This window comes from Glycine soja, chromosome 3 (assembly GCF_004193775.1).
Source record: "Glycine soja cultivar W05 chromosome 3, ASM419377v2, whole genome shotgun sequence".
Taxonomy (NCBI): Eukaryota; Viridiplantae; Streptophyta; class Magnoliopsida; order Fabales; family Fabaceae; genus Glycine; species Glycine soja.
This window is the reverse complement of record NC_041004.1, coordinates 35,657,391-35,680,337: the sequence shown is the minus strand read 5'-3', so window position 1 is coordinate 35,680,337 and position 22,947 is coordinate 35,657,391. Positions and strand designations below refer to the sequence as shown.

At 31.0% G+C, this 22,947-nt stretch overlaps 2 protein-coding genes across 2 annotated transcripts; one reads left to right on the top strand and one right to left on the bottom strand.

The window, feature by feature from the left end:
• Positions 1-4,747: 4,747 nt before the first annotated feature.
• Positions 4,748-5,427, top strand: LOC114405219. Its single transcript, XM_028367845.1, has 2 exons — positions 4,748-5,002; positions 5,269-5,427. The coding sequence occupies exons 1-2, from the start codon at positions 4,748-4,750 to the stop codon at positions 5,425-5,427; spliced, it is 414 nt and encodes a 137-aa protein (XP_028223646.1).
• Positions 5,428-19,834: 14,407 nt separating this feature from the next.
• On the bottom strand, positions 19,835-22,672 carry LOC114406610 (tubulin beta-5 chain-like). The gene is made up of 3 exons (XM_028369367.1): positions 22,539-22,672; positions 21,638-22,307; positions 19,835-20,871 (listed from the first exon to the last, which is right to left on the bottom strand). The coding sequence occupies exons 2-3, from the start codon at positions 22,299-22,301 to the stop codon at positions 20,186-20,188; spliced, it is 1,350 nt and encodes a 449-aa protein (XP_028225168.1). The 5' UTR covers positions 22,302-22,307; positions 22,539-22,672; the 3' UTR covers positions 19,835-20,185.
• Between the last annotated feature and the right edge of the window lie 275 nt (positions 22,673-22,947).

The following is a 22,947-nucleotide window of genomic DNA, read 5'->3' as shown; positions in this document are numbered from 1 at the left end:
TTTTCCTTCGCTAAAAACTAAAAATATAAGATATTAAAAAAATTAACTTTTTTTCCAAATAATTAGTTCATAACTTTCTAAATAAAAGTAGGTTTAGTAACAATAGTCTTTGTAATTTTGTTATATTTTTATAAATTATGTTTGTTTTGTTTTTAATCCTTAAGATCCTTTTAAATAATATTTTGAATGATTGAAAAAAATATTATCTAAAATATCTTAAAGACTACAAATAAAAAAAATATAATTTTTAAGGAACAAAGATAAAAAACAAAAAAAAACTAAATTATAAGAATTAAAAATGTATTTTAGTCATAAAAGTATCTTCCTATCGTTTGAATTTTTTTTATATTTTCCTAAAAAATATACATTTATGCAATTTTACTATATAAAATGATAATTTAATTTATTTCTACAGAAACATGAAAGTGAACAAATAGCCATGCATATGCATATTCAAGCCATACCTGATCATAAACAAAAAGCTGATGAATAATGCAATCAGAATACGTGGTCATTCAGAATAGGAAGTGCAGTTGTGATATAAAAGAGTGAGGTTTAGGTTGTTATATCGTACGTATACTAAGCTATCTGGTTGTTGTTGAAGGCATGATTTACTGCCACACGTTCAATGCAATACCAAAGTGCTTTTACTATGACATATTACTTGTTGTTGGTTGGTAACTAGTAACAGTTAGTTAAGTCGAATTCAGTTCCAATCAATGACACCCCTCCTTCCCCCACTTAACTCATTATTATAAGTATATATTTTTGCCCCCTAAAGAATTTAATACAAATTACTACTATTTAATAGTAGTGTTGTCAGCCATAGAAGAATATTGAAGCTTTTTATCACCTGCAACTAGGAAGTGGGAAAAGCTGATAGGGTTGAGAAGGAAAACTTCAAAGCTAAGGAAATTGTGTTAGTTTTAAAAATAATAAGATTATATTTAAATAATTTACTATAACATTTATTTTTTGGCACAATAAAAAAATTATGCTCCAGAATCATCATTCTTAGGTGAAATATCTAAATTTATTTGGTTAATCATAAATATTCTCACACTAGTTTATCGAGAATAAAAGATCGAGTAACATAATATTAATTTTTACCACAAATTAAAATTATTTATCACATTAAACAGTTTAATAAAAAAAAATAATGTGGTATCTTTATTACTGTAAAACCTGTTTTTAACCCAAAAAACTTTTCACCTTCCTCCTGTAGGAATATTTAGTAGGAAACATAGTCAAAAAATATTCACAAAAAATTGTTTTCTAAGAATGTTATTTTTTTTAGAAATAATTCTCAACTTAAAATTATGGGTAGGCCTACATATATAAGAGAATGTGATTAATTTAGTGAGATATATTAGAGATTAATTGATAAGATTTTTGTTCATATATATGGTTGATTATTTTCCAGGTTGTGGCCTAAAGTAGAAATAATAATAATAATAATAATAATAATAATAATATTTTTGCTGAAATTCCTTTCTAGCTGGAATCATTATGAATAAAAAAAAAGAGAAAAAAAGATAATGGGTAGGAAGAGAAATTATCAGAGAGACATGTCTATATATATATTAACCAGATATCTTTTTCCTCCCAGTCAAACATGGTATTTAAAGCAACTAAGCAGGCCTTATCAATCAAATTAGAAAAATAGTATTATAAGAAACCTGAGACATTTTTAGGATAAACTAACGATGCAATTATTATATATAATTTTTATAAATCTTTTTAAAAAATGGGGTGGTTATTTTGTTATTTTTAAATTATAAAATATATGTTTTCTTAATTAGTTTATATTGAATTATAATTTAAAGTGTAGAAAAATCCTTTTTCATTTAAATAGTTAAGACATTTTTCAAATTATTTATTTATTTATTTAACTAAACAAGAAGTTAAGTATTAGAAGGAAAATTTTCTTGTTAAATCTTTACCCATCAACAAAGAAAAAAGCACAATTATCTGCTACTATCTTTGTCCTAAATTTAAAATCTCCTAAAATTTTCTCAAAAACTGAAATTATTTCCATCATTTTCTTACTTTAAAGGAGCATTTAGTGTCTTAAAATCACCTCATCCAATTCAATAATATATATATATATATATAATTCAAGTTTTAAGTGGGTAATTGCGATAATATTTAGAGAAAATTTTCTTATCTATAATAATTCTCTGACTTGTGTTGAATTATCTCCCGTGAAAGAGATATGTAGGTTTTACCATTTTTTTTTTACCCAATGTTTGTCTTATCCATGCTTAGGCTAAATAAAAAAGTTATATAAAAATCAAGATCACCCACATATACAGCTTAATTGCACTTTTTACTTTTACTTTTTATTTAATTTTTTAACAAATTTTATCTCTAACAAATTAATTTGACACATTTTACTTCAATTTTTTTTAAAAATAAATTTTTTACCTCCATTTATCCGTTAATTGGCTAATGAAGAGCTAACGATACATGTTATCATAATCATAAAAATTGATTCTAAAATTTGTCAAAATAAAAAAATAAGAATAAAATCTACAATTAAACCAAAACTAATAACACACCGTATTGTTAGCTCTCTATTAATCAAATAACAAACAAATGACAAAAGTATAATAAACAAGTTGGTTAAAAGTTGAGAATAAAATATATTAAATTATTTTTTTAGGGGTAAAATTTGCTAAAACAAAATGAAAAAAGAGGAAGGGACTGCACGTGGATTGGGGGAAAAAATAAAGGTGAGGGTGAAGAGAAAAAAGATTAAAAAATTAAAACTGAATGTTACTTAAAAAAAATGGATGTTGCATAAAACTGAATATTGCCTTTGAAAAAAAAATTACTATTGCCTTTCAATAAGTAGGCAACCAATATTGGTAATTTTTTCAGTCTACTTATAGTAGTAGACTATTTTTAAAAAAAAATTAAATATTTTGTAAGCTATAAATTAAGCACATATTGTTCATATTTTGCACACCAATTTTTCTTATCATTCTTCATTTCTCAATCTCTTATTTGCAATTTCAATCTCTTGCTTTAGTTTCATTCTTAATGGATCCAAATCAGTATAATTGACAAGCATATTACAATTGTTTGCAAACTTATCAACTTTCTCATTCAAACGAAAATTCTCAAAATTCTCTTCGGTTTTTCCCTACTTGCCACCACTACCACCAATGAATTTTATACAAAATAATCAAATCCCGTTCATTGAAAATTGTCAAAGTTCTCAAACTTTTCCTTCAATGCCACAAAATAATTGTTTCATGTTTCGTAATCCTCTTAATAGTTCTAGTAGTCCACAAACTTCTTCCAATGATGACGTTGAAACACAATTTTCCCAATTTTCTACTCAAATTGGGCTAGAAAATATCACACTAATGAAACGAGGAGAGTATTCTACAAAAAAGAAGTTGCGAGTTTTCTTTCCTATTGAAGAGGATACACATCTTGTTGATTCATGGCCTAATGTCTTATTGGATCCAATTGTTGGTGTTGGTCAAGCAAGAGACCATTTTTGGATGAGAGTAACAACAAATTACAACAAATTTCGAGGGGAACTACGCGAATGAGCTGTGAATCAACTGAAATCACGATGACAAAAAATTAATTTGGGCATGCAAAAGTTCAAGGGTCCTTATAAGCAAACGGTATCATTGAAGAAAAGTGGTTGCACAGATAACGATGTCATGCTTCATGCATATGCCATTTGGAAGGAAGACGAATGAAGCGAGTTTGGTTTGGAGCATGCTTAGGGACTTCTGAAAGATCAACCGAAATTGTTAGATTAGATTACTCAAAATGGCTCTAAAAGGACGAAGATTTCCGCATCTAAGACATATTTATCATCATCTAATCCAGAAACACTGATAAAAAATTCTAAAGTTGACACATTATCTCCAATTGCTTGTCTAATAGGTCAAAAGGCGACCAAAAGGAAGAGTAAAGGGGAAAAGAGTAGGAACATCTACCAATCCTTTAGACTTGATTGGTGTGGAGGAAACAATGAGAAAAAGAAATGTTCTCAACGCCAGACTAGCAGTCTTAAGGGAGAAAGAATTGGAAAAGGAGTACTATCACATTCTAATGAATGACATATTTACAATGTCTTAAAGTCAACCCCAAGACCATCAAGTCTTTTGTAAAATAATTAGGCGTAAACTAGGTATATAGTATTAATTTGTTAGGTAGTTTTAATTTGTTGTAATCGTCTTTTAATTTGTATTTTTAGGAATTGTGTTTGATTTATTTGTTTTTTTTTTAATTTGTGACCATCTTTTAATTTGTTCAACTTTTTTTATTTGTGAAATTTGACCATTATAAAACTTGTCGTTTCATAAGTAGCCGTTATAAAATTAGTCGTCGTATAATTTGCTATTTAATTGTTCAATTCTCATTCATTCTTGTACGTCTTCTTCAAACAATATTCTTCTTTCACTCGGTTATGCAATCAATAATTCATACAATGGATCCAAATAATGACTTCGAAAGAGTTTGGAAACAATTTTTTTATGAAATACTTAACGACGATAGTGAAGAACAAATCATGAGCTACTTACATGCGATGCAACAACAAGGAGGGAACAACAATCACCATAGAAGGCCTAGAGGAGTGATTAATCACAATCATGAATGACTACTTCTTAGAAAATTTGATATACACAGAGACTTAAGTCTGATGTAGGTTCCAAAGCGGCGACAATTGTTCATTTGAATTGTCAATGCTATTAGTAATCCCAAGGAGTATTTCCAAATGAGACCTGATGCTATTGGTAGAATGGGTCTCTCACCAATGCAAAATTGCACTGTTGCTATTCGTATACTGGCATACGGATCACTTGCCGATTGTGTGGATGAGTACGTTAGAATTGACGAATGCAGTGCAACTCAATGCTTACAAAAATTTGTAAAGAGTGTCAATGAGATATTTGGACAAGAGTACTTGAGAAGGCCTAACAAAAATGACATCAATCGCTACTACAAATTGGAGATGCATGAGGGTTTCCAGGTATGTTAGGTTCTATTGATTGCATGCATCGGGAGTGGAAAAATAGTCCAATAGCATGACAGGGCCAATATCGTAGAGGTAATCATCGCAAACTCACAATAATACTTGAAGTTGTTGTTTCACAAGACTTGTGGATTTGACGTGCATATTTTGTTGTTGCAGGTTCAAACAATGACATCAATGTGTTAAATCAATCGCCTATGTTTGATAATGTTTTGCAAGGTCGAGCTCCTCCACTATAATTTACAATTAATGGAACTCCATAGAATGTGGGATACTATCTTGCAGATGATATTTATCCTGATTATGTCACATTTGTGAAGATCATTCCAATGCCACAAGGTCCTAAAAGAAAATTATTTACAAAATATCAAGAAGCAGCGCGAAAGGATGTGGAACGAGCATCTGAAGTGCTCAAATCTTGATTCACAATTATATGTGGTACATCGTGTGCCTGGAACATGGATACAATGAAAGATACATTCAGTAGTAATGTCGATGTTGATTATGATTAGGTAGACAATAACATTTCAAATGTTGAAGTATCTCGTAATGTTCCTCCTAAATTTACTACATACTTACAAACAAGACGCGTTATGCATACAAGAAAAATTTATCAACAACATCAAGTAGACTTGGTGGAGCATAGTTGGGAACATTATAATCACAACAATAATGAAATTTAATTTTTCTTTGGCATTAATGTGTTGCATTTTTTATTATCAAATTTATATATTTTTCATTTGTTAAACATTTAGTCATAAATAAAAATTAAATTTATGCTTATTTTCCTATTTCTTAATATTTATAAATTTTTTCCTTACATGTTTTATTAATTATATTTAATTTAATAAATATTTAAATAAAATATTTAAATGTGAGATCCATGTAGGACATACTAAAAGTTATCTAAGATCCTAAAATGAAACCTACTACTAAAAAAACAAATGAGAAAGATGTTGAGACATCTTCAATCCTACATGAAACTATGAAATCCATCAAAAAATGGTCTAAAATTCCAATTTAGAATTTTCCTCTAAAGATGCTCTAAGGGACAAAACACATCATCATGTGTAGAGTATTTTTCCTCTTATTCAAGGTTCACTTTTATTTTGGTAACTAACCGATAACCCATGCATGCGCATAGATCGCATTTGTTGGTGATTTATATTCATAATTATTTCTCTTAAAAATAAATAAGATAGCATATTGATGGGGTAACAAAATTAAATTAAAAGACCAAATAATAATTAAGCCTTAAATATGTGTAACATACAATTACTTTCCTTTTATTATACCTTATTATTGAATTTTGACATTTGTTTCATATAACAAAGTAAATGCCATACTTGAACTTTAACAACACATTCACGAAGCAGCAAATGAATCAGAATGTATTTCTATTAGAAAAATTGTGAGAGCAAAAGGAGTTCATTTCTTGTCTTTGTAATTTAATTAATAATATTAATTTATATTTAAATAATAAATAAAAACTTTAGGAATGTGGCTGCCATAATTTGCTATGTAACACGTCCTTTTAGTTTACTTCAGAAAGATTCATTTTTTGAGTCATACTCATTGGTATAGTATTGCAAATGTTTTTTTCTTCTTTATATTAAAAAAGTAATCCAAGTGCATAGAAGTGAGAAAATAAGTTAACAGTAATGGAATACTAGAAATGAATATGGATGCCTTCAATTCTCACAGTCACTCGTCTTAAGTTGTCATTTATTTAATTGGATTTTTTATCATAGGCAAGTTGAACCTTATTAAACACACCAATGTTAGCACAATGAGTGCCAAATTGAAGAATAAAAGAGACAAAAACATCACAACATGTTTACTATTATGCACATCACCACCTAAGACCAATATTCTCAATTTCCCACAGAACAACCAATAAATAAGTGTTCTACCACTCCTAACCATTGGGAAGATAATTGTTTCCCCAAACAAAACGTGCACCCAAACTAAGAATATCAGCTGATGACTTGTGTGAAAACTTCTCTTCCACTATACCCCAAAAACAATAAAAACTTGTGTAGAAACCCAACACATGTACACCATCTCAATACCCCAGGAATAGTTGCATGTATTTCACTTGATCTCTTAACCGATTGATTGGCCTTGGCCTGTAAATATGATATTGATAATAATAAGCTGACATCTTTCACAAATGATTATGACTTGTGAGAAAAATAGTGACTCTCCCACCTGCCTTGTGGCCACCAACTCTTTGATTGTTAGACATTACATGCATTCCTCCCTTCAAATTCCTATGAAAAAAAAAAACAGAAGAAAATAATTTGTAATAAGAAGCTGAGGTTTAGTAATTATTTACTCTAGCAATTATTGTAGGGAAAACAATTAGAATGCTCGAGCAGTCATGGTTTCAACATTAGAAATAGTCTTATTTGACTGAAATATTAGAAAAATAGACTGCAAAAATAGAATAAGAGATTAAAAGTAACATTTGTCCCTCCAAGTAAAACTAACAGCAAGAATATAAGACAAATACAAAATTTACTTCAAAAAAAAAAAAATGCTTATACTTATGCTAGATAGTGCCTTTATTCATCTTTGGCTCTATTCTAATCTTTGTAGTTTCTCATTGTTTCACTCTAACATTATTAATTATTAAGGAAAAATCACATGTACAAAGACACAAGCTAAATCAAATGTTACAGATCATATACTTTAAATAAAACTACATAAATTTCAATCACACACTTACCGTCTTACATTCAAAATGAAACTGGAGAAAAAACACAATTCAGAAAAAAAAAATGTGTTTCAGTCCTTAGAAGAAAAAGTATAAGAAGTACAGATAATATAAACAATTAAACATATTCTAAAAATTTAACTCAAAGACACTCTGTTAAGAACCAATCTCAAGTGATAAATAAGCAACCATCATTGGCTAATAACCAACCATCAACTAAAAATCCAATGGTTAAATTATAAGTGTTAAGCAAGATTCTGATTTATAAATAAACTACACCTGATTATGCCATGATTTTCTGCAACTATACATGATACAATCCTTCATGTTCATAGCAGTGAGATCAATCTGTCATTCTTAAAAAATAAATGACAACTAAGAATAAATTAAAAAAACCAAAGAAAGTAGCTGAAAAGGAAAAATAAAAGAGGAGTAGAATGAGAAACATAGGGTGAACATAGAAATACAATACATTGGGTCTTGGGCAAGAGAGAAAAACAAATATAAAGGTGAGGGAACACGTTTACACTCGAAACCTTTCATTATAAGTTAATAGAAGTTAATAGATTTCCTACAAGTGAGGTTCCAAGAGCGTAATCCAAAGAACAACATATATAATACTAAGGCAAACTAAAGAGAAAGTAGGCATAAAAAACATTATACCTATAATACCTCAAAGGGATCAAAAGACTAAATCCAAAAAAAAAAAGGACATAGAAGACAGTTTTCCGATTACAATTAATTTGAAGATACTCCTTATTAGTCAACAACTATATCAACTATGCCAATTATGTTTTATAATACTTTGAGCCATGGAAGTTTCACACACTACATATAAGAATGTCAAGCCCAGTTGTAACTACCTGATATTTCAAAATCAAAATTTCTTTTCTCTGTTTTTGGGCAAGTATTCTTGCAGCAACTCAATTGCTTCTCAATTTTAATATTTTCCTTTTTAGCAGCCAAGTTTCTTTCCAGAATTGTTATCAAAGTCCTGTAAATGTAAAGGCATTAGTTAATCTTAATGGACCATAACATGAGGACTTAAGATACTAAAGGAAAAAAAATAAGGTACATGTCAGTGCTCAATTTGAAACAATAATAATGCAATGATGCCTTTGCGAAATCCAGCTTTGTGCTTCTTTTGTATGTCAAAAGAAATTATGAGAACTAACATGGCATCTCATGTATGATAACAATTACATCCCTGTTAAACCTAATCTAAAAACTCATGAATATCCTAAAGTTACATTTACGTCCCTAAGATCCTAGAAATTAGTTAAAAACATGATTCAAATTGGGCGTGACTTGGACGGGGTGTAGCCATTACCATTGGCGAAATAGCCAGTGGTATCGCCATTGCTGTTGGCGACACAGCCATGCAGTGAATTGTGCAGAAGGCGCGTCAGGCTAGGGCATTAGGGCAACAGTGTTTAGGGCACAGGCTAGGGCAGCTGTGGCTTTTGCCACTTTGACTGGCGAGACAAGATGCTGGTCTCGCAGCTTGGGCTGGCGAGTTAGGTGGTGTACAAATCCTTTAAATGGCAACCCTCCTGCTATGCTTTTGTGCCTTTTGAAAATTTCTGAACCTTGAATTTTCTCAGTCTTCAACTTTCTTTCAAATTTCTCAGCCTTCAATTTTCAATTTTCAAATTTCTCAGCCTTCAACTTTCAAATTATTTGAAGTAATTATTTTGAGTCTGGAATAAAGTTTGAATCTGAATTTTGTAATATGTTTTGTGTTAGATTAGTTTGGTGTTGATGCTTTATTCATGTGGCTTTAAAATTTCCGAGCTTTAAGTGTGTTTAAAGTTTGTCAATCAAATATTTATCTGGCCTGATATTTATTAGACGTAATTGTTTTTAGTCTGGAATAAAATTTGAATCCGAAGTTTGTAGTATTTTTTGAATTAGATTTATTTATTTTGAAGTTATTATTGTTAATTTTAATTATTTATAATAATAACTTCTTTGATGCTTTGTAATATAATTAAAATGTCTAGTTTGAAAGATTCTGTGATGCTTTGTTCTGCCTTTAAATTTTATACTTTCAAAGCGTTTTTGTTTTTCAATTTTGTGGCATCATATTTATTTAAAGTAATTAATTTATTGTCAGAATAAAATTTTAAGCTGAAGTTTCAGTGTAGTAATTTTTTAAATAAATTAATTTATTTTGAAGTTATTGTTGTTAAGATTAATTATTTATAATAACAACTTGGTTGTGGCATGATATTTATTTGAAGTAATTAATGTTTTGTTACAATAAAGTTTTAATTTGAAGTTTCAGTAAAGAGGCTTTTTGTTATTAGATTTTTGTAATTTGAATTTATTATTGTTATGATTAATTATTTATAATATTGTTTTTGTAGGTATATGATGAATTCAGTTATAACAATCTTGTATTTCAATGGAAGGGTATATGAAGAGACTGATGGTGTAATCTTTGAAGGCAGTAAAAAAGTGATTCAGGAAATTATTTCTAACAACTTGGTTGTGGAATTAGTTTCAATGCTTTGAAAAAAAATTGGAGATAAGGTAAAGTTACAAAATAATGAAATTATTTCTACTATCAGATGTAGATTTTTAGTTTCAGGAAAGTATGTTGCGTTGCAAATTTGTGATGACAAAGATGTTGAAACTATGATCGAAAGTTTTCACCAACAAAATCAAATGTCAGTTCTGGAATTGTACATAGAAAAGGATGTGTCTGGTGGTTCTATGTTTCATTCTGCAAATTCTCTTACATCATGTGGAAATAATTTATCTAATAATGAGGCGGAACCGTCAAGAAATGTAAGCAATTTACATGGTGATGAAGATAATGATGATGATTATCTTGTGTCTAACTCATACGTCAAAGAGTCTTTAGACGAAGATGATAATGTTGACGATATATCTGATACAGACGATGAAGTCACCAACATGATTCAACCAGTAAGAATTGTTCACCCAGCCGAAGGTATAATTTATTAAATAAAAAAATAGGTGAATACATTTATCATTTTATGACAATTTTATTTAATGGTAAATAAGTACGATTATGATATTGACCTGAATTTTATTTTTAACTATTAGGTGTAGAACAAATTCAAAATCCATTTTGGAATGATGCTTTGCATTATAACAATATCAACTGAAGTCATCCTGATCAGGAGGACATTTGCGGGTTGGAGATGTCATCGAGTTTTAATGTTGGGTAACAATTATATGTTGGCATGGATTTTGATAGTAAAGATGCAGTCAAAAATGCACTGAAACAATATGTTATGAAGGTGCATCAAAGTTTTAAAGTTATTGAAAGCAAATCAAACAAGTACGTTTGTTGCCCGAATAAAAAAGAAGAGTGTCCTTGCCTTTTTTATATGAGGGCAATTTTATCTAAAAAAACTTATTCATGGAAAGTCACACAATGGGGTGGACCACACACATGTCTGAATATGACTATGACAACAGATCACGAGAAGCTTGATTCAGATTTAATTGTCACTTGTGTAATAGGTATGTTTTTCGCCTTCATATTATGCTCTTTTTTCGTTATTTGTTATTTAAATTTGGTTATTTGATTTTTTTTTATTTTATTAACAGGCATGATCAGAGAAGATTCATCAATAAAAGTTTCTTTGATTCAAGAAAAGATAATTTGCCTATAAGGTGTCGTACAAAAAAGCTTGGATGGCGAAACAAAAAGTCATTGCAATTGAATATGGCGATTGGGAAGAGTCATATGCGAAACTTTCTTTGTGGCTAACACACATGCAAAATCATTCTCCTGGATCCTATTTTCAAATACTACATGACGATTTTATTGTTGGGAATACGGTTAGTCGCGAACACCATCAGTTTCATAGAGTGTTTTGGACTTTTGGTCAATGTAAAGAGACTTTCAAGTATTATAAGTCAATCGTACAAGTTGACGGCACACATTTATACGGAAAATACCGTGGGACCCTCTTAATGGTCACATCACAAGATGGAAATGGTGGTGTCCTTCCTCTAGCATTCGTAGTGGTCGAAGGTGAAACTTTAACAACGTGGTTATGGTTTTTAGCACACTTGCGTGAACACGTCACAGATAAAAATGGTATTTGTCTCATATTTGATCATCACACGAGTATCAAGTCTGTTGTAGCTAACGAAGCACTTGGTTGGCAACCTCCCCACGGTTATCATGTTTACTGCGTCCGACACATAGCAAGCAATTTCAATTGCAAATTCAACAATGCCAAACAAAAAGAAATATTGAAGAAATCGGGTAAGATTTAATTTATCATGGTCACATTAATTTTAAGTTTTATATATACTTAAAATTGTTCTTGCTAACTAATTTCATGCAGGCTACACTCCTTGCAAGCATATTTTTGATCAAAATTTAGAAAGATTTCGTCAACTGAGTCCAGCCATAGCAACATGGATTGATCGCATTTCAAAGGAAAAATGGGCCATGGCTTATGATAAAGAAGGACGTCGATATGGCCACATGACAACCAACCTCTCAGAATGTATAAATAAGGTTTTGAAGGATTGTCGCAACATACCCATAATAGCGTTGGTCAAATCAACATATAGTAGGTGTCGAAAGTATTTTGTTGATCGTGGTCACCAAGCCCAAAGATAATTAAATGAAAGACAAGTATATTGTTCTAAGTTTGTTAAAGAACTTAGAAAAAATCAAGAGCAAGCTTGTTCGCACTTCGTTCGTGTCTATGATATCCAGTCGATAAGATTTGAAGTAGAGGAGACCTTCAATCCTATAACGCAACGTGGCAGACAAAAATGGGCGGTTAACTTGAATGGTCATTATTGTCAATGCGGAAAGTATTCTGCGCTTCACTATCCATGTTCACACATTATTGCGGCTTGTGGTTATGTGAGCTTGAATACTACCAATATATAGATGTTGTTTACACAAATGAGCACATCTTAAAAGCTTACTCCGCACAATGGTGGCCTCTTGGGAATGAAGCGGCAATTCCTCCTTCTGATGATGCATGGACACTTATCCCTAACCCAACTACAATTCGTGCGAAAGGTCGGCCAAAATCAACAAGGATAAAGAATGAGATGGATTGGCTCGAACCATCTGAGCACCGACAAAAATGTAGTAGATGTGGAGCAGAAGGGCACAACAGGCGTTGATGTCCAATGCAATCTAACTGTGGGAGTTGTTCATTTAATTGATTTATGTATGTTAGACGAATGACTTGTATTGGTTGAAGTTCTGTTGAATGTATTTAGTTTGTGGTCTTCAATGAAATCGTTAGTAACATTAGTTATTTTGGTTTGTGTACTTTAGTTTTTTTTTAACATTATTTATTATTATAGTTTGATGCGCGACATAAACTGTATCCTTCATAAACTGCATACGATAGATTAAGTGTCAAATTCAAATGAGAAACATATAACAACATATTTAAAGACATGAAAATCATTCATCATGATGCCCGTGATGACGTGAGGATGTGCCACATTGCAACGAAAAATTATCAAATCATTATTGTCAATATGTTGATTTCCACGTCGCAGCCACCTACAAAAAATTATGAAATCATCATTGTCGATACGTTACATTAACCATTATTTTCAAATGAAAACTAATTTTTTAAATGACTAACCTGTGTCCGAATGATTTATTTTCTATTACGGGAGGAGTACTCTTTGGAGCCAAAGTTGTGCATCGTTCTCATGCCCACATTTGGATTAAGATGCTGATACCATCTTAGAATGAATAATGTGAGAGATATAATTCAACCTCAAAAACTTGCTCAAGGGATAAGGGTTATCCGTCACTTATATATTCTAATCTGAGATTACTTTTAGTCGATGTGGGACTTGCATTATTTCCAAAAAAAAAAAAATGAAATTGGAAGAAAAAACATAAGATTTTTTTTCTTATTTAGTTCAAAGAGAAATTGGGGAGAAGGAAACATAAATCTGCGTCCCACCATTTTAAAGTTTTTTCAATTTCGAAAAGAAAGGGTAATGAGATAGACACTTTTACTGATTCATTAATTTACTTATCTCTAAACAGTACTCAAATATAAACTAAAATTTATTATTACTTTTAGGGTACTATGTTGAATGTTTTAAAAACATAAATAAATAAATATATTGATGGAAATATAATGGTAATATTAAACATTAAAAGTTTTCATAAAATTTGTTACTTATTCATTATTTCCCTAAGACACTAATTAGTCTTTACTTATAATAGAGGTATAAGTGTCTATTTTAGAAGAAACAAAGTTTTTTTTCTTTTTATTTTCTATCAAACTAAACAAGCAAACAAATAATTTATCATTCTTTTTTTATAAATTTCTCTTATCCTAACCAATTAAGCAAATATTTGTTTGCGCATCATTTTCTTATATATACATATACATATACAAATATATATATATATATATATATATATATATATATATATATTCCTATTCTATTTTCCAAACCAAATAAAGTGTTTTTGTTAAAACATTCTATACACTTCTTCTAGAAATTTTATCTTCACATGGTATGATGGCATTTTATGAGTGAACGAAAAAAATAATGGTATTTTATGAATTTTATAGTGTAAATTTCTTTTGTCTATTTTTATCCCAAAGCATGGACTAAATATATTAAGAGAAGATTCCAATGCCTAGCTTCACGCCCTACTCACAGACATGAGAGGAAAAAGAAGCCATCTCACCAAATTAAGCCACAGTACTTTACTTTTTATTTAGATCATCTTGGCTGGGACCCCAACCTTTTTGGCAAAACAATATTATTGCCTTTGGATAAAGTTTTACAAAGTTACTCCTTTCATTGTTTTATTTGTCTTTTATAGTATACATATCAAGAATAATAGTTAACATACCATTTTAATTAACTGTGATTCTCATTAATTAAGATACCATTTTATCTGCCCCATCAAAAAAAAAATGAAAGCAAAGATATATTACTACAAATATGATATACAGAAATCTCATTGATGAAATTATAGAAATTAATTCAGAATGATTTTTTATGCTATTGTTTTTGCAAAATTTGCCATGTACAATTGTTATGTCAAGATGGGTACGTTCATATTGATTATGCATATGCAAAGCTGGACAGGATGTGGTGCAACTACTATATCAAAGCCTTTGTAGAAACATTAATTGAAGGGCCACAATCTCAAAGTTCTAAAATAACTAGAAACCTAAAAACTAATGCTAGTCATCAAATTTTCTCTGCCATCTACTAGGACTCATTGGCGTATTTTGGGTTATTTCTTTATGCATAGCTGGCTGGATGGGATATTAAGTGTGTGTTTAGTTTGATTTTATTTTAATGAATTGATTATGAGTTTAGAATTAATTTTAGATATATTTTTACATATTTACTCTCGTCTTGAAAAAGAATTCAGAGTTAATAACCACTGCACTATGATTGCCAAGGAAAAGAGTATCAAAATCTTGTATAACCTTAATTTAACTAAGTCATCACGTATGCACTAGCTAAATTAAATGTAACGCCATTATTGATGAGGCTGAATATGGTCAGGATTATTTTTATGAAGAAATTGAAAATTTGAAATTAAAGATATTCGGAACCAAAATTTTAAAATATACGGATTAAAATCAAAATTAAAAGAAACTATATATGGGAACTAAATTGTATATTTAAACATTATTTTTTTAAGAATAGTTTTGAAATTTAAATAATAAGAGAAATATTGTGATGGAAAAATAAAATTGAAAACGGAAATTAATTATTAAGTTATATAAGATGAATTTTATTATATGCCATAGAAAGTATAATATTCTACTTCTCATCAAGAGAATAAAAAAGAAAAAAATAAAAATATTTTAAAAATAATATTATTCTGAAATAATAGTTTTAGAATCATATATCAAACCTGACAGTGGTATTATTTTCCAAAGAATAAATTTGGAATACTCAAAGAGAGAACATATATACATTAGAGAATCATCAGCCACTAACTATTAAGAGTAACTTTATCTTAGATATTCTTGCTTACTTTTGTCTCATGTTGCCCCACTTTCAAGTTTAAAGTTAGATGAGTAAAGTAGTTTGTGGAAGCATGCATTAATTGATTTAATTCTTCCCTCTCTTATGCTATTGTAATGTTAAATAAGTTAATTTATACGTATTATTGTGGGATTTTTGAAATATTTTTATTTTTTTTATTTGTTGTTTTAAAAGTTTAAGATAAAATATTAATTATTTTTTAAAATTATATTCTTACTTTCTATTCAATTTTTAATTAACTTATACATTCACAGTTATTGTGAAGTATAAATGAAAAAGATAAAAAAAAAACTCACAATTATTTTATTCGGAACAAGAAACTTGATTGCATTTTTTTTATTTTTACATAGAAACTTTAAAAAAGAAAATAAAAATAAACTAATTTTATACACATATTTAATAAGAAGCTATGATTTTATCATGTCATGACATTTTTTTTTCGATAAATATTAATGATTAATTAGAGATATTTAAACTTGTGATTTCTTTTTTTTTTTGGAGCCTCCTCCCTTCGACCACCAAATCAATTTTATAATTTCATATCATCTCATCTATTAATATATATGATGTGATGATAAGATAATTTCTCAATTTTTTTAGTAGGATAATTTTCAATTATTAGATGCTTGTATTTAAAATGTTTTATAATCTTTTTTAATCAGCAAAAAAATATATTTTGTAGTGGTCATGTTAAATAAGAATTTTCAAGCTTAAAAATTGTTTTAACGTATAATGGTCAAATTTTGATGATCAGCGTTTTAGCTATAAGTGGATATACAGTCAACTTAGTTAATGTTTTTTTTGTTATTACAATTAATTTGTTTTTGTTACAAGTCAACTTAGTGCAGTCTATAATAATAATACGCATTAAATGAACAAAATTAAACTTACACGCAAAATTAAACAGGTCTTTTTCGTGTGATTTTCATTCAGCCCACTTAATATGTGGACTAGTATTAGTAAACTGAACCAAATTAAACAAACTTTTTATTTTTGTTTAAATGAACCAACATATTAGAGTACTACTTAGTTTCTAAACCATTTTTTTTCATTCAACGAGTTAACGGAATTGCATGTGAACCCGAACCTCTATAGTGAGCTCTAATTCCGACAATGGTAGAAGAGACTGATTATGAAAGAAAGTGACTAAAATATATGACAAAACTAGTCAAGATGGATGGATGGTAGCCACCAATATATTGGCATAATGGTAGTTGGTTAATGACAGGGCAATAAAAGGCTGTGTATTTTTGTACATACCGATTAACTAAATCATTCTCTTCGTTTAAAAATATAGTGTTTCAATTAATATGCAGTTTTCATATTTTTATGTAGTTTTCATATTTTGGAGTCAGCAAAGTCAGAAGTGATTGATTAATTGACTCCAAAATATGAAAACTGCATAAACACTACATAAAAATAAAAATGGCACATATCAAGTTTTTTTTTTTTTTTGTCCATATGGCAAAATTAATATGACAATATTGGTAATCCATCTTGTCGACATTATGGCCCAATTTGTCCTATAAGATGTGACAAGCTCTACTACTTTTGGACCAAAGCAAAAGCACCATACAACCCAAAGGGCCAATTTTCTTGGTCGATCTTTCGACTAAAAATCTGTATTTTTAAAAGAGGGGAAAAAAGGACTATCGGCTGAATCAGTGGTTTGATCACTCATGTATTTTTAATAATATAGTTTCTGTTACCAAAATATATTTGGGGGATTAAATCTATATACGTAGGCTAATGTGGGGTAAAATTAGTTAAAAAGCTACTATGATAAGTGTTCAATAAAATTAATTGGTAAAGTAATTAAAAATTATAAAATGATAAAAATAGACATATTTATATTCTATTATTTTATATTTTATTTTTTCATGTTAAATATTCTACTATTAATCTTATACTAATTCTTAAAATATTTTTAATTAAGTTTAAAATAATATAAAAAATACACATAACTAAACATTATATTTTTATTATGTTAATTAGTATAATAGTTAAAATAAAACATCTAATATAAAATTATTCAAAAAATAATAAACAAAATATAATGTTGAAATAATAAACTAAATATTATAAGTGTTACAATGGTTAAAATAAATATTGTAACATAAAAAATATAAAATATAATAACAAAAAAACTATCATCTATCATTATCAATGTCTTAATTTATAATGCTAAATTAATAAAATATATACTATAATCATTAAATTAAGAATGTAATATAAAAATATCCAAAATATAATATAAAAAATAAAATAATCAACCATATGTTTATTTTTTTATTGTTTTTATTTTTTTACTTATTCATACTAGAAAAATTCACAATCAAAATATTGTAAAGAGAATCTATCAAAGCATTATATGAGAAGTGAAAAAAAATTAAAAATACCATTACCCGAAGAAAAAAAGGTTAGTGTGCATGTTGTGAAACAAAATGAGAGAATTTGCGGGTTGGAGGAAACAAGGAAATGACAAACACATGAATGAAAAAAACAATAAAAGCTTGATTTGTTAAAAAATGATAAGTAAGAAAATTTGATAAATACATTAAAGATAAAAATATATATATATAAAAAAACCTAGAAGCTAAAAGGTAAAATTTTAAAAAATATTATTTCAAATAACATTTCAAAAAATATTAGAAATTACTAAAAAATTTACTTACCGAACAATCAAATAAGTTTTACAACTAATAAAAAAATTAGAAACTACTTGAAATGTCTTTCGAAACATAAGAGATATGATTTGTTACCAAATCTATACAAGTTAAATACTTCATACATTTTTTTATATTTTCTCAATATGTATTTTTTTATCGAGTGTCTAAAAGAAGTTGTCAACAAATCTCTTTGAATGTATATTTGTATTTCTTGAACAAACTAATCAGAAGTGTAGAAGCTTTCGAAACCCAAATTTGCACTCGATCTCTTGACATAATGATGCTTCAAAAATTTTAACACTGTATTTATAGTTGGAATATTTGTGTGAGGATTATTCGACTATGGTCGGTGTTGATTTGTCAAGCCAAAAAAATATCATTTTTCATGGAAGAGTTGGTGCTGGTGGATTCAAAGATTCAATGTATGGCTTATTTTTTGTTTAATATGTTTTTTTTTAGCATTATTAATGATTTGAAAGTATATCCATATTGATTAGCATTCTCAAACTTTGTCGAAGATATTACATTTATTTGATGTTGCTTTCTGTCCATATAAAATTTCTCTGAAAATTTTAGTTGGTTGATAAAAAAAAATAGTATGATTCCATGATTTGATCAGAAAAAGAATGGGGACACGACCATTTTTCTCTAGAGTGTGATGAACTAATAATTTTTAGAGTATAAAATCTTCACTTTATTTCCATTGAGTTGACATTTATCCATGTAGGTTTAAACTTTCATACCAATTATTATCGATTATCTTTATGTTTCAGCTGAACAACTATTCCTCAATGGAGGTGTTTATTACTATAAGCATCACCATGAGCAACTCTTCAAGGAGGTGGCTCCTTTACCAGTTCAGCAAGTGCTTTAAAGTCACGTGTTCTTTTTCTTCTTTTTTTAAGAATAAAGTCGTGACTATATTGGACTTTCTAAACGAGATGTGAGTAAAAAAAAAATAGTAGCATTATTCATGAAATTGAGATCAATCCAGTATTTTTGAAGCATCTTAACTTACAAATGTGAAGTTTTGTAAGTCTATAAAATTTGTTGCAGTCAAATGCTCAACATTTTTTCCAGTGTGCATTTGCCCTTTTGTCAACCCGAAGATCCACCACATTTCGCAATGCACTTCCCATTTCCATAATGCAAAGAAAAGTGCAGGAAGCAATAGAGGGAGTGCAAGAAGCAACAGTCCCATACAAATTGAGATCTGTCCTGCAATTGACAGGTGTTAGATGCCGGATAGAACTTTCCCTCACGGGGTAGCAGTTTCCTTTTGCTTTCTAATCGCATTTAGAATTTACTGATTGGAATCTTTGTTGCTCTGTTATGCATATATGTAGAGCAAGGGGTTAATCTTCCACTTTCTCAAAGGATAACTAGATTCGATCAGTATCCTAAATCACACCTTGACCTCAACACAGTATAGACAAAAACATGAGGCAAGGCTTTCTCCAAAGACATTCCAAGAATCCAACGTAGACAAAAGTCATGCATAAGAACAACAAATATTACGGAAACATGACTCAATATAACAACATAAAAGCAAGCCAATATAAGAACAAACAGATAGGTGCCGCATAACATTGTTCCCAAACTCCACTCCCACTAACCCCCTATTTTTTCCATTCTCCACACCAAGCTCATCAAAGTTTTATCCCGCAAACCGTACATACACTATTAGTAATTACAATCTTCTTCACGTTGGAGAGCAGAGCAAACACACTTACGCATCACATAGCATAAGTAAGACACAGGCATCTTTCACATTCAGTCTCTTCACATGTGGTCTGCTTCAACATCATCGTCCTCCTCGTCCTCATACTCCCCATCATCCTCGGCAGTGGCATCCTGGTACTGCTGGTACTCTGAAACAAGGTCGTTCATGTTGCTCTCTGCCTCTGTGAACTCCATCTCGTCCATGCCTTCCCCGGTGTACCAATGCAAGAAAGCCTTCCTCCTAAACATGGCCGTGAACTGCTCACTCACCCTCCTGAACATCTCCTGAATCGAGGTCGAGTTTCCAATGAATGTGGACGCCATGGAGAGCCCTCTAGGAGCAATGTCACACACGCTCGACTTGACATTGTTGGGAATCCACTCGACAAAATATGAAGAGTTCTTGTTCTGCACGTTTATCATCTGCTCGTCCACCTCCTTGGTGCTCATCTTGCCACGGAACATGGCTGATGCCGTGAGGTAACGCCCGTGCCTTGGATCTGCAGCACACATCATGTTCTTGGCATCCCACATTTGCTGTGTCAGCTCTGGCACTGTCAATGCGCGGTATTGCTGAGAGCCGCGAGAGGTGAGAGGCGCAAATCCAACCATGAAGAAGTGCAGACGAGGGAAGGGAATGAGATTCACGGCCAATTTCCTCAGATCAGAGTTGAGTTGACCAGGGAATCGAAGACAGCATGTAACACCACTCATGGTCGCAGAGATCAAGTGGTTCAAGTCACCAACTGCAACACAAACAATCACAATTCACACATCATCTCGCCATGTTTGGCATCAGAATCACTTTGAAGCACTACCTACTATAACACAATTTTAAGTACATGTTAACATGACTAATTTTACATTAAGGATTTGATTTTGAATTGATTTTGAATTAAAATAATTATAAGATAAGTAATGTTTGCAATGAATAAAATAATTTACACTAATAACTCGTTTATAGAATAAAAACATCTAAAAACATAAATTGCATGTATTGTGTATGGATGAATGATTACAAAATTGATTTCCAAAAATTAATTATGGTTAAATTGATTTGAAGTAAAGTGATTATATTTATACCAAAATTTTGAGATAAACAATTTAGCAAGCAATAACCAAGCATATAAAATCAAGTTTTGACTACAGTCAAAATCAATTCATGATGTAAACTTAACACACCTACTTCAAGATTAATTTGAACTAAAATCATTTTTATTCAAAATATATCAATTTTAGAAACCTCAACCACGCACAAACTCAACACTTTCACATGATGAAACTAAACACTAGTTACTTTAAAATTAATTTGAACTAAAATCATTTTTATTCTAAACCAATTTTAGAAACCGCAGGTCCTCGACCACATCGAGACTCAATAACAATCAGATCAGAAACTACGGTTTCGCATGACGAAACTAAACACTAGTTACTTCAAAAATAAATTATTATAACTAAACACACACACACTCTAACATTCGGATCAGAAATTAGGGTTTCTGATGAACTTACAGCTAGGAGTGGTCAACTTGAGAGTCCTGAAGCAGATATCGTAGAGCGCCTCATTATCAAGCACCATACACTCATCAGCATTCTCCACCAACTGATGAACAGAAAGAGTAGCGTTATAAGGCTCAACCACAGTATCAGAGACCTTGGGGGAAGGAAAAACGGAGAAGGTGAGCATCATTCTGTCAGGGTACTCCTCTCTGATCTTGGAAATCAAAAGCGTCCCCATCCCGGAGCCGGTTCCTCCGCCGAGCGAGTGGCAGACCTGGAACCCCTGGAGGCAGTCGCAGTTCTCGGCCTCCTTGCGCACGACGTCAAGGACGGAGTCGATGAGCTCGGCGCCCTCCGTGTAGTGCCCCTTGGCCCAGTTGTTGCCCGCGCCGGACTGCCCGAACACGAAGTTGTCGGGCCGGAATATCTGCCCGTACGGCCCAGTCCGCACGCTGTCCATGGTTCCGGGCTCCAGGTCCATCAGCACTGCGCGTGGGACAAACCGCCCGCAGGAAGCTTCGTTGTAGTACACGTTCACGCGCTCGAGTTGTAGATCTGAGTTTCCGACGTACTTCCCCGTCGGATCTATGCCGTGCTCGTCGCACACCACTTCCCAGAACTTCGAACCGATCTGGTTCCCGCATTGCCCTCCCTGAACGTGAAGGATCTCCCTCATTTTCCCCTGCATTTCAAAAACCACTCACTCGTTACTTAATTACTTACTAATTACCAAGGAACGGTGATTTCAGCCGCAACATCAAGATTTTTTAACTATCCTCGATATCAACAATAGCAACGCAACCGTGACAGATATTCAAAACCTTGCTAATTACTACCATAATTAACTTACTAATTAACCTCTAATTCTAGATCTAGAGAGAGAGAATTTGAGAAGAAGCGAAAGAGTAAGTACCTGTGTTGGAGCGGTGGTGATGCTGATTGATGAAGACGGAGTGCGGAGATAAACAGAGAGAGAGATAGTTTTTGGAAGAAGAGTGAGTGAGGGAGTTTTTATAGTGAGAGTGAGTAGGGATGTGGGAGCATCGACGGTTCACGTTTGTTCCCTCGCTTTGCGCTGAGAAGACGCTGGGCCGTTGGATGGAAATTTTCAACGGTGGAGATGGAGATTAGTTGTAATTTAAATTTTCGTTTTTTGTATGATGTGGTGTTGTGACGGATATGCCCTTGGTGTAAATGACAGAATGGTCCTTATTGAATTGCAGGGAAGGAGCATGGAAGGGGAATGAATGTTAGGACGTCGTAACTACCTGTGTCCTGTGCTCTGAAGTCTTTGTCGGCGTCGACGAATCACTGACGTGACT

What these genes read in the sequence shown, in the direction of transcription:
- LOC114406610 (XM_028369367.1), bottom strand. Translation starts at nt 22,301, where the DNA reads ATGAGGGAGATCCTTCACGTTCAGGGAGGGCAATGCGGGAACCAGATC. An exon ending in CAAGTTGACCACTCCTAGCT is followed by an intron (nt 20,872 to 21,637) that starts GTAAGTTCATCA and finishes TTTGTGTTGCAG; the next exon opens with TTGGTGACTTGAACCACTTG.
- LOC114405219 (XM_028367845.1), top strand. Translation starts at nt 4,748, where the DNA reads ATGAGACCTGATGCTATTGGTAGAATGGGTCTCTCACCAATGCAAAAT. An exon ending in AGATGCATGAGGGTTTCCAG is followed by an intron (nt 5,003 to 5,268) that starts GTATGTTAGGTT and finishes GGAACTCCATAG; the next exon opens with AATGTGGGATACTATCTTGC.